A 12,939-nucleotide genomic window follows, 5' to 3' on the forward strand; every position below is an offset into this window, starting at 1 on the left:
ATTGCATTTTGATTCTTTATTGAAATAAGATGCAAGCTATAAATGATGTGTGTGTTGCAAAGGTTGTATTGTGTGTGTCTATATATATATATATATAGAGCACTTTGGGTTTCATTGAATTATATTTTCATATGTATATAATTTTTACGTTTTAGTGCATTTAAATATATATCGAATAACTTTTAATATTAATTAATCAAATTTTAATAAACGATCGTGCTATTACGATCGTTGATTGTTGACAATCAATGGATAACGGTCAACGGTTAAGCTCCGCCCTAGTTGGAGTTCGGTGCTCGATATGTCACTGGTTACATATAATATAAAAGTCAAGCTTCCCTTGCAAGTTTATTGACCTCGAGACAATCAAGGCTGTCAGCAACAATTTTGTCAATTGTTTGAGGGGTCGTTTCATGTGTGTGTCTCTCTCTCTCTCTCTCTCTCTCTCTCTCTATATATATATATATATATATATATATATATATATTATCAAAAAGTTGATAAATCTTGTTTGGTCTGATTTACAAGTGGATCAAAGATTACGTAAATGTTGATGTATAAATTTTTTTTTCTTAAAGGTTATAATCTAAATTCGACAACTAAGCAAATCCTTTGTCAAAAGCAAATTGTCATTTCGTTAAATGCAGAGAGAGAGAGCTTATCAAGCAAATTACCAAATTTTCATTTAATTGGCCTTCTCTAATTTTCTCTTCTTTAATTTATTTTTAATTTTATACTGCACATTTATTATTTACACGAGCCAGACGGTTCCGTCCGAGGTCACACACACAAGAATCGGACAGTCCCCACCACTGTCGGCTTTAAACCGGGAACCGGAACAATGCAATTATGGGCCGCTTATCGGTCCGGTCTTTTCAAAGGCGGGCCTAGCCGGCCGAGCAAACCCGCCGGGTTTGGACTTTTTTGTTTTTTTAAAAAAAGAAAACCCTTTAAAATCACAGTCCAAATTGTCAAACAAAAATTGTTTATTCGTTCTTTTAGCTTCTGCAAGCGTAATTTGTAGTGGACTCTCCGATTATTCAATTTTCCGTTCTATTCTCTCTTCGAATCTTAATTGTGAAGTGACATTGATGGATTCTAAAGTAGAAGGAACAGAGGCACAAAAATTTGTATGGGAAGGAGCTATACCTATCCAGATTCATCTCCACGATTCTGAAGTTACCACCCTTCCCAATCCTCCTCCTGCTTTGGTACTCAATTTTTCATTTTTTTTCCTTTTATTTTGCAGGTATAAATGACTATTTGAAGATTAACTGGGTTGAATGTAGATTATTGTAATCTGAAGGATTTATTTGTGAATTTTTTATGGTTTCTGATCTTTGCACTGTGTTGAGTGTAATAATTATTCTAATTTGACGGATTTATTTGTGATTTTCTTATTGTTCCAGATCTTGGCACCTCGTTTAGGGTACCTGCCTCTGTTAGTTCGACAGATTAAGCCATTTTTCAGTAGTTCGCTTCCTCCAGGTGTTGACACTGTTTGGTTTGAGTACAAAGGGCTACCTCTTAAATGGTACTTTTATTGCAGTTTGACTTGGATAATGCTCTGGTGTACACATTTAACTAGTAAAACTTTAGTTGACATTGTTTGCACACCAAATTGAATGATTTGGAATGCCACCTTTGCAATATGAAGTACATCATTAGCTAAATTTTGTTTTCAATTATGAGAATGAAACCTATATATGCTTTATTTTTTTAGAGAATGAAACGAATTATACCTGATGAATGAGAAAATATAAAACTGGGAGAAACACGAGATGATCAGAATGAGAGATATCGTTCGAATCTGAACTTATCATCTTTCTTTTGGTCCACAAAAGTCGGAATGCTAGCTTCAGATTGTTACCAAACCATTGTCGCTTTCTGAAAAAAACACGCCCTTGTCTTTTACTGCTTCTCATTTGTGGGATGTATTGGCTTCATTGAGATTTGCATTTTTTTAGTCACATTATATTTAGATTTTTTGAAATAACGTCATTCTAAACTGATACTCTTGAACTTTATTTTTTGAAATTTACACTTCCTCAGTGCAATAAGTTTAGCATTTCTTCTGATATTTTCTATGTATATTCAATTAATTGCAGGTATATACCTACTGGGGTACTTTTTGATCTTCTTTGTGCAGAAGCAGAGAGGCCTTGGAATCTAACGGTATAAAGTTTAATTTTGATTTACAGTGGATACTTTATGATCCTATGATTTGTAAAGCTTTTATTGGAATTTTGCGATATCAATTATAGGCATGAAATTGTTAGAATTTGAATATGAGTTGTTAGGTATCTAGTTGATCCAAGAAGTACTATGTTAAAACTTGCCCAACGCGACATCAGTCCATATTTAGAGAATGAATCAATATCTTTAGTATTTCCTCCTTTGGAATGGAGAAATTGCAAAAACATGATTTATGTACATTAATCTCCTTATCCAAAATAATAATTGAGCTAAAACTTTCTAATTGCATTTGGTGCTCATGGATTCACGCATTTTCTTTAAGAATAAGAACAGAAAATGCTATATCTAATTGACATGAGAGTCATAGGTCCCTGTCACTGTATAAGCAACTAGATTAGAATGCATAAGAGCGATACTTTATTGTTAAAGTAATTTAGTTTTTGTTGTTGCCTATCATTAAAGTAGCTCTACTGCCTGTAATGACATTGAAATCCCTTTTGGTTGATGTAATAGTTATTCTATGTTCAATTTTCTCTGCAGGTACATTTTAGAGGATATCCAGGAAAAATTTTGACTCCTTGTGAAGGTGAAGACAGTGTTAAATGGAGCTTTATCAATGCATTGAAAGAGGTTAGGTATAATTATTTCTATTTAGTTTCGTAATTTAGATATTTTAGGGAAGTTTGTAGATTTGCTTTGTCGTTTTCATCGACGTGATGCTTATTGATTAAGACGCACTTCTCTCATATATTAACAATGTACATTATCCTTAAACATACCTGTTTTTTAGAAACCAATTAATGCTATGATTGTGAGATCGTCGGTTGATGAAGGAACAATCCAATAGTTCTTTGGGTGGGGAAAAGTGGATATCGTCATTTTGTAATAATTTACTTGTTGGCTTAGTCGTTACATCTTTTGCTTCCTAAGCTTAATGTTTTAACCTTATATTCTCAATGAGCATTTGGAATTATACCATTACATCCAAGAATGATACTCTTGAGTTTATAATATTTAAGCTGTCATGAACGAAAAAAACCGAAAACAGGATCAAATGTGTGGGTTATTTATAATAATGTTCCAAAAGTACATTAACACTATGTGCATGTTTGGGAAGGGATTAAATTAAATTTTAAGTGATTGTTAGTTATGGGTCCTTTGAAATGTGTTGATAAAAGTTTGCTTGACCAGAAGTGATTAAATTGTAATCACTTTCCAAACATGCTTTATAGCTTTGAAGATTATAATTTATTAGTGTATTAATGATTGCCAGTCTTGAAAATCTAATTGCTGCTACCTGGTTTATGCTTTATCCTCCAAAATCTGCAATCGCATACACAACCAATGAATGGGGTTTCATAATTTCAATATTCTTTGTGCTACGGATTTCCATTAATCATTCATTCTGAATTAGTTTGGCAAAAGTAGTGGATACTTATTTAAAAAAAACCTATCTTATTTGGTATGAAATTTTAATAATACTCTCAAGCACAAAAATATATTGGATTATAGAACAACGAGCAATGGGCCAAACCTACAAGGATGACTAAAATTTTGAAAGTCTAATCTAAGTAAATTATTATTCCAACCTGTTAAGGAAAATTAATTTTTTTTTCTCTAATTATCGATTTCTAAAATTGGAGTGAGAACTCTATTGTCAGCTCATAAATATTTCATGTAAATCCATATTAGACAATATTTTATGTCCTTTGCATCATTGAATAGATTTATGTAAGCAATGTAAGTACCAATTCTGGTGAAAAGAAAACAGAATAACATTGCTATCACATCCTAAGAATTCTATGCATGAAATTCTATTAGAAAATGAAGAATCAAAAGTAATCAAAATTCACAGCCTAGCTTTACTTCAATTAATGTTCAACTATGAAAAATAAATAATTTTAATGATGAAATAATTTAATTATCATTAGAAACAAGAACTATGATTTTAAGGTTTCATCTTCAATTTTGGTTCAAGAAAAATTAAAAAGACTTGGTTGAATTGAAAGACATAAGATAGAAATGACCTACCATATTGAGAGAGGAGCTTGAAGAAAGCTTGAATTTATTGCCTTCCTTTGAACTGTAGGTGACCTTTCTCTTTTCTTTTTGCTTCATCGTCCAAGTCAGGCGGGCTTTAATAAAGTTTCATCTTCAAGTTCGCTTCAAGAAAAATTAAAAAGATTTAGATGAATTGAAAGACATAAGATTGATAGGACCAACCACATTGAGATGGGGAGCTTCAATTTATTGCATTCCTTTGAGCTGTAGGCGACCTTTTTCTTTTCTTTTTGCTTCGTCTTCCAAGTCAGGCGGCCTCTGTTTTCTTTTGCTTCACCTGCCAAGTCCCTCCAAGAATCTGCTTTCAAGTCTTGACATTCTCTCTCTCTTCCTCTTCGAGTTTGTGTCTTCGCCCTCTTAAATTTCTGTTTTTGCCCCTTTAATGCCACCAGTCACCCCTGCCTTCTTTACTTTCCTTTTTTCCTTTTCCTTGTATGTTTCTTTTCTTTTCAATTGCCATTACATGTTGGCCTCCCACCTTTTCCTTAGCCAATATAGTCCCTTTTCTTTTTAACATGAAGCAGCAAATCCATAAAACAGTAAGCATATGGAGCTACACTCTAAGTGGACTCACAAATTAATGCAATGGTTGAAATACGAGTTACCAAAATCCTACTCTATCTTACACTCCCAATGTCATCTTTAGCATTAATATGCAATTCAGTTTTCCTACTTTCCTTTTTTTGCTCTTTTCCTTTTCTTTTTGTCGTCTTGTGCTTTGTCAAAGTTTTCTTCGCTTGTTTCCTTTCTTTATCATTTATTTTCTTCCTTTAGTGTTGTGATTTCTCTCTTTTTATATTTTTCCTTGGTGACATGTGACAAAACAAATCACATTGATTAAACAATATTCATCAATGAGTAAACTAACAAAAACAAGAAGCCATTACTCTGTCAACATTACACCACCATCACCATTAAACTCCCTTTCAAACTACAGCCAACATAACTGAACACAATAAACTCAATCTTCCAAATTATTATCAAGACACTCAACTCTGGGTGTTAAAAAGGACCATCTCTTTCAAGAGCCCTTCTAAACAACCCTTTAGTCAATCTGTAGTTAAATATTTGTTGTCATGTGGGGACAAGTTGAATCGCTAGGGTGTAAATGATGTTGGCATTAGCTTTCCCCTTTATTGGATGTTGAAGGGCCTGCTTTATGGCTTCAGCTGCAGTTTTCACTTTGCAAGGGATGATGTTGGTTATGGGATTGACTGCTGGTAGTCATGGTGATCCTTCTTTCTTTTTATTTTCAGCCGATTCATGTGTGTCATTGGAGACTGAATGGTACTGGCGTCGGAATTAGTAGTGGACTTTTTCAACCAAATAGGGGTAGTTTGGGATGACCATATCAGGGTTAATTACTTTGGTAGTAATGCTTGTAAAGATAGTATTACTCCACTTTAGCGCTCTATGCTGTTTGTGACTAATTGGGGACGGGTGGCTATAGTTTTAGGATTTTTGAAGCTATATGGCACGGTGTTCGGCATCTGCTTTGCAATGCGTTACATTGGTTATGACTGTGGGAGGGCTCAGTGTTTCTGAAATTCTGATAGTGGTGGAAGGTTACTTTGGTGTGGGTTTTGGGATGGTGTAGCGGATTGTTGTCCAATGATTCTTTTTCTTTCTTTGGTAAATTCATTGTGGCTGTCTTGCTGGGGGGGAAGAGAGAGGATCTTTGTGATAGAAAAGTGGAAAATCATTGGAATCAAAGACTTGCTGAAACTTGTGCTAATTCAACTGATGACACTGAAATAATAATGGATGAACAAAAGAAAGATTAAGAATTTTGATGCCTTCACCTTTTCGAAACAGGTGCAAAAAAAATTTAACCAATCTCATAGATCAAAAGCAGGAACATACTTGTGACCTATGCTGCAAACTCTTGGCCTTGGTTGTTATACAATAAATTCTGGTCTATCTGTTGTGTTGTGTCCTCTTTTTAATTTTTTTTCTTTCCCTTTTGTTCAGCATCTCATTATCTTATTTTAGTTTTTTTGAGTGAAAGTGGAACATAAAATGTTAACATATTTGGTGCTTGTCTAACTTTTATTGTTTCTTAAACTTCTCTGCAGGCTGCTTGTATAATTACTGGGAACTGCAAAAATATTATGAATATGTCTCAATCTGATCAGACAGATCTTTGGCGCTCGGTCTTAAACGGTATGGACCTTGTCTTTAATTACTTGAATGCTAAATGATTTGTTTCTATGTACCTCCTGACTTTGCTTTATCTTATTTTCTTCTTTTCCACATTTTTTCATATAATTACTTATTCATTATGATATACTATATTTCCTTGTGTATTTACATTTTGAGAAATAGTCTGTTGGCTACTTAGTGTGGATTAGAAAACGAGCACGCCTTATGCTTTGGCTAATAATTTTGAATAAATAATAAACCAACCTTCTTGACAATAATCAGCATTTTAACTCGCAGCTTTTGCTATAAGATGTTATGTGAACGATAAAGTTTCTGGAAGTGGAATTCTGACTTAGAGATATAGCAAAAGTGATCAGACTAAATGCTAATGAAAGAAAACCTTTAGTTTAAAAAAAAAAAAAAAAAAAAAAAAATTCTGACATATTCCATTGGAACTAGTTTTGATGCATAGATTTGTAAATGTTGATTGTTATGTAGCACGGACACTCTAACTAGGGTAGCGTGTTCGTGTCCGACACGTGTCAGATACGTGTCGATACTGACACTCTTCGGACACTCCACAATAATTATATTCCTTTCTTACTATAACTATTATATATTTTTAACTCAAAATTTTTAATAAATAACAAATAAGTACTCATATTTAAAAGATTTCAACAAAAAAGAATCAATAATAAGTATATAACTAAATTTAAACTATATAAATGAAAAATTTTAAAAATTTAATGAACGTGTCGACGATGTGTCGTGTCGATAATTTTTTGAAAAACCACGAGTCGACGTATCCGACATGTATCGTGTCGGACGCACATGTCCGTGTCGGTGCATCATAGGTTGATTGTATTATATTCTTTTAATATTAAAAAGTATGGAGTAGGGGAGTCCACATAAAAAAGTTTTACGGTGCATTTGGTTTGCTGTTTTCAAACCATTTTCAGTTTTCAATTTTATAAAACATTGAAAATGTGTTTGTTCTATTGTTTTTGAAAATGCATTTTCGAAAATAAGAATAAATTTATAATATAAAACTCAAAATGCATTTTTGACGTTTTGAGCGTTTTCAATGAAAATTCTGAAGACACTTGAAACATGAAAACAAGCGTTTGAATAAAATTTTCTTTAGCTAAGTTCTTAAAAATAAAAATATGAAATTCTAGCAAATAAAATTTTAAAAATTACAAAAAATTAAAATTCAAAAAAGTAAATTAAAAAAAATTGATAAATTCTAAAGAATAAAAATTTGGAAGAATAAAATCTAAAATTTTAAAAAATATAACTGTAAAAAGATAAAATTCTAAACAACTTCTTAATGATTATTTACATAAAAATTCGTAAAATAATTTTTAGATGAACATGGACGAATATATTTTAAGTCCATGCATTAATTTTATTTTTATTTTTTGTACTTTAAAATTAATTTATTATTCTGGTTTTACAGTGGAAGAAATATTATAAAATTCACCAACTTTAAAATGTATATAATACTTGATAATATATGAATGTAAAATTGTTTTTTTGTACTGAATGATAAAACAATTTTTTAAAATTTCAAATCAAACGTGTTTTCTTGTTTTTTTGTTTTAAGAAATAATTTTTCAAAATGATGAACCAAACACATTTTTAGAAATCTCAAAACAGACTCTAAAAACAGAAAATAGAAAATGAATTCAAAACTCAAAATTGAAAACCGAAACACAAATCAAATGGGCCCTTATGTTTTTATTTGTGTTAGTTTTGTTATCCTGTTAATTGGCATGTGGATTTTCAACTAAATCATGTTATATATTAGGAGACATGGATGCTTACCTTCGAGTTTCATCTAAGCTCAAACTTTGCACTATTGGAGATGACCACTCCATGAAATTCAACACCACTTTGAAATCTCGGCAAAGCACTATTGATACAGATGTTACTGCCCCAGCCAGAACAGGTGAGACATTGTAATGATATGAAGTAAATCTTAGAATTTGCATTTCACTGTCCTTTCTTCATTGCTTTAAAAACTGAAAAACGAATGCTCATTGGAAAGAGATGACTGCAAAATGCTCTTTTTATATCACACTGTAACTTCTATTGTGGGGCTCGTATCAGAGGAAGCTATATGAGAATAACAGGTTGAAGTAAGTTAACAGCAAAAAAACTGAACTATGCCAGCCTAATTTCTGATAAATTTTCAACTGATCATATGTATCATTTTTCACCACTCTTTAGGTCTATCCAAGATACACCAAACCATCTGACTCGTCCTTCCCTAGATCCAAAATCAGTGTTGTTTCCACATTCTTATTACTTATCTTACCATTTTAGTTGAATTTTACATCCATGTTACTATCGTCATTTCAGCTATGTTCAACTCATGGACATTTATCCTTTTTAAGAGTCCAAACTCGATGCTATAAAAGATAGCTTCTGACTTATGTAGAGTTAAACCATAAAGGGATATTCCTATCTCACGAAAGTCATGTAGCACTTATTCATTTTTCCAGTTGTATATTCTTATTGTCTCAAAAATGTTGTTTTATACTTACTTTTTTAATAACTTTCAGGTTTCGGAGGATTTTCATATACGGTACATTTACTAGAATAATAATCTCTATAAACTCAAATAATTGATGAGAAAAATAATTAAATTAAAAGGAGGATAATCATATTATTTAAAATCCGAAATTATAGTTGTTGATGAATCTTTATTTTTTAATAGAACACTCTCTTGCTGATTAAATTAAGTGTTAGAAGTTTGGAATCAATATGAAGCCGACTTAGTTTTTACCTAATATAATTTATAAAGAATTTTTTTAACTGAAAAAAAAAGCTTCGAAGCAGCTTTTAGTATAATGAAGAACCAGATGAGTGATAGATGCCTGTATCATGGTTGAGTTTTTAATTAACATTCCATTTCTGAGCTTACACTTTGATGACATTTTTATGTATCTGATTTCTAAGATTCGTTGCTGTCAACACTCATCAGGTAGAATTCCAGTTCGTTTGTACATACGGAGTATCAATGAAGATATTGACGATTTAGAAGATGCACCTACTATTGATAGCTGGGACAAAATCTCTTACATAAATCGACCTTTTGAGATTCAGGGAGAAGGTAGACGAGTCTTTGACTGCTTCTGTATAAGTTCTTAACCCTGTTGAATTTATATGTGAGCAAGATTGTAATACATGTAGATTAGAACATTAAGAGTATAAGAATTGAATTTTCAGTAGAAAAAATAAAATAAAATAAAGACACTAGTCTCTAATTAATTAGTTCGAACAAAAATCAATTTAGTCATGATTTAGTGTAGGTAATGAGTTCATCATATGCCTAAGCTATATGTATTTTGTGTTTTCAAATCGCAGGAGAATGCTTCACTTTGTACGATGCAGTAAAAACCCTATTACCCGAACTATTTGCAGACAAACATTTACTCGCTGATGATGTTTCTAAAGGGGAGATGGAGGATGGACAACTATCAGAAGAGGTAAGCTGCTCGAGGACCTCTGAAGAAGCTGGAGTAACCTCAACTGACTATGTGGGGTCCCCATCAGACACTGCTGAGATCAAGCTCCTGCGTATTCAGGGAATCGAACCAAAAATGGAGATTCCCTTCGGTTGGGTGGTGAACAACTTGACGAACCCCGAGCATTATCTTCACATTTGTGTATACATCAAAGCTGTAGAACCAATTACAATATGAGAAGCAGATTCTCGTCTTTTACTTACCATTTTAATATGCATGTTGATTCTTTAGTGTAGAAAAAACATATACAGATATACTTTCTTTTGTATAGAATTGAATAGAACAGTTTGTTATCATTGAGTTGATTCATTAGGCTTGTTTTCATTCGTTGATGCCTTTTTATACTTCAGTTGAGAAAAAATCATTAGGAGTCGAAAATTTTAATTGCAAAATAGTTGAGTTATGGCAGAGCAAAATTGTCTATACTTGTTTATCTTACTATTATAGAGTACTCAAATCAATAATTTTTACCCTTCTGGTAGAGCAGCCTCCACAATTGGATCAAGCCCTGAATTTGGCATGTCAAGTGATCCTTCAATTCGGTGACCCCTTTCGTTATATAACGCTATGCTACTTATCATCACATGTTTAACATCAACCTAGATGGTGGTGAAGTTCACATATGTAGTCAATTGTAGTTTTTTATGATTAGAAAATGTGGAGGTGTGAGATCCATTACCACCTAGACGTGTATTGAACAATCATTCCCCCTCCTCCCCGGCGCCTCCGCCCGCCCTGCACCCCACGATCAAACCTAGGGGCCGTTTGAGCCCCATTATTTATAGATTATAATGAGATGAATAGTATTTTTTTGAAAAATGAGTGGTTAAAAAATTTTTGATTTACGTGTAATATTATTTTATTGAAGATTGTGTGGTTAAAAGTAGGAGAGAGAAAAATTTAATTTAATATAATGAAAAATAATGGGGCTCAAACGGGGGCCTAATATAAAATTAAGTAGTTCGAACAAAAATCAATTTAGTCATGATTTAGTGTAGGTAATGAGTTCATCATATGCCTAAGCTATATGTATTTTGTGTTTTCAAATCGCAGGAGAATGCTTCACTTTGTACGATGCAGTAAAAACCCTATTACCCGAACTATTTGCAGACAAACATTTACTCGCTGATGATGTTTCTAAAGGGGAGATGGAGGATGGACAACTATCAGAAGAGGTAAGCTGCTCGAGGACCTCTGAAGAAGCTGGAGTAACCTCAACTGACTATGTGGAGTCCCCATCAGACACTGCTGAGATCAAGCTCCTGCGTATTCAGGGAATCGAACCTAAAATGGAGATTCCCTTCGGTTGGGTGGTGAACAACTTGACGAACCCCGAGCATTATCTTCACATTTGTGTATACATCAAAGCTGTAGAACCAATTACAATATGAGAAGCAGATTCTCGTCTTTTACTTACCATTTTAATATGCATGTTGATTCTTTAGTGTAGAAAAAACATATACAGATATACTTTCTTTTGTATAGAATTGAATAGAACAGTTTGTTATCATTGAGTTGATTCATTAGGCTTGTTTTCATTCGTTGATGCCTTTTTATACTTCAGTTGAGAAAAAATCATTAGGAGTCGAAAATTTTAATTGCAAAATAGTTGAGTTATGGCAGAGCAAAATTGTCTATACTTGTTTATCTTACTATTATAGAGTACTCAAATCAATAATTTTTACCCTTCTGGTAGAGCAGCCTCCACAATTGGATCAAGCCCTGAATTTGGCATGTCAAGTGATCCTTCAATTCGGTGACCCCTTTCGTTATATAACGCTATGCTACTTGTCATCACATGTTTAACATCAACCTAGATGGTGGTGAAGTTCACATATGTAGTCAATTGAAGTTTTTTATGATTAGAAAATGTGGAGGTGTGAGATCCATTACCACCTAGACGTGTATTGAACAATCATTCCCCCTCCTCCCCGGCGCCTCCGCCCGCCCTGCACCCCACGATCAAACCTAGGGGCCGTTTGAGCCCCATTATTTATAGATTATAATGAGATGAATAGTATTTTTTTGAAAAATGAGTGGTTAAAAAATTTTTGATTTACGTGTAATATTATTTTATTGAAGATTGTGTGGTTAAAAGTAGGAGAGAGAAAAATTTAATTTAATATAATGAAAAATAATGGGGCTCAAACGGGGGCCTAATATAAAATTAAGTCACTATAAAATCAATTTATTGATTTGGTCATTGTATTTTTGATAATACAATCTATTATAATAATGCTCACAACAAAAGTATTAATTAATTGTCAGTGACTCGTACCTATTCATGAGATTAGATATTGTGATATTTTTATGGAATTTTATATTTTAAAATATTAAAATTGTGCCGAGAGAAATATTCTTCTAGAATATTAATAGATATACATTTGTGCTTCTTCAAGACCAAGATATTGTTATAAATGCTTACATTTATTATTTCACTAAATTCACATAAAATATTAAATTAAATCTTCTTATATTTTTAAAGGGGTAATCAGCACGAAAGATCCCCATATTTCAATATTATTGTGCAAAACGTTCATATCTTTTATTTTTTGGTATTTTCTTCCCTACCTTTCACCTTTAATTGTGCATAAGGTCCTTTTTATCCATTTTTAAAAAAATAAAATGACGATTTTACCCTCCTATTCAAATAAAACAAAAAGAAAAGAAAAGAAAAATAAATAACTAATTGCAATCATAAACCTAACTTTTTTTCAAAACATTACAGATAAGTCCTAAATTCTTCAATATCACCACTTTCACAACCCCACCAAGCCGTCACTTATAGATCCATATAGCACCACCTTCAGGCCACAACACTTATCGGACTCCACCACCACTAGCTTTACCTCACTCTCCCCAACACCCCTCCACAGTATTGGTCACCAATCTGTCTGAAACAACCACATTTATAGCCCAAAATACCAAACTGCTGTATACAACCCTTCATTGAAATCCTACTTTCGACGCTACCCACGGTCGTGCACCACCACGGACGGTTACCTCT

At 32.8% G+C, this 12,939-nt stretch overlaps 1 protein-coding gene across 2 annotated transcripts; it reads left to right on the forward strand.

The window, feature by feature from the left end:
• Positions 1 to 973: 973 nt before the first annotated feature.
• LOC111408309 (autophagy protein 5) lies at positions 974 to 11,467 on the forward strand. Of its 2 annotated transcripts, none has more exons than XM_023038089.1 (8): positions 974 to 1,211; positions 1,410 to 1,534; positions 2,109 to 2,175; positions 2,737 to 2,826; positions 6,333 to 6,420; positions 8,210 to 8,350; positions 9,389 to 9,517; positions 10,986 to 11,467. In XM_023038089.1, the coding sequence occupies exons 1-8, from the start codon at positions 1,092 to 1,094 to the stop codon at positions 11,321 to 11,323; spliced, it is 1,098 nt and encodes a 365-aa protein (XP_022893857.1). In that variant the 5' UTR covers positions 974 to 1,091; the 3' UTR covers positions 11,324 to 11,467. The 2 variants fall into 2 exon arrangements, with proteins under 2 accessions (XP_022893857.1, XP_022893851.1); XM_023038083.1 differs by lacking the exon at positions 10,986 to 11,467 and adding an exon at positions 9,772 to 10,253 and having other exon boundaries at positions 980 to 1,211.
• Positions 11,468 to 12,939: the final 1,472 nt, after the last annotated feature.

Source organism: Olea europaea, chromosome 2 (genome assembly GCF_002742605.1).
Source record: "Olea europaea var. sylvestris chromosome 2, O_europaea_v1, whole genome shotgun sequence".
NCBI classification, from domain to species: Eukaryota; Viridiplantae; Streptophyta; class Magnoliopsida; order Lamiales; family Oleaceae; genus Olea; species Olea europaea.

Bases quoted from the DNA above. Each gene is read 5' to 3' on its own strand.
- LOC111408309 (XM_023038089.1), top strand. From the start codon at position 1,092: ATGGATTCTAAAGTAGAAGGAACAGAGGCACAAAAATTTGTATGGGAA. The intron at 2,176-2,736 runs GTATAAAGTTTA...TTTTCTCTGCAG, and splicing joins AGAGGCCTTGGAATCTAACG to GTACATTTTAGAGGATATCC. The intron at 2,827-6,332 runs GTTAGGTATAAT...ACTTCTCTGCAG, and splicing joins TTATCAATGCATTGAAAGAG to GCTGCTTGTATAATTACTGG.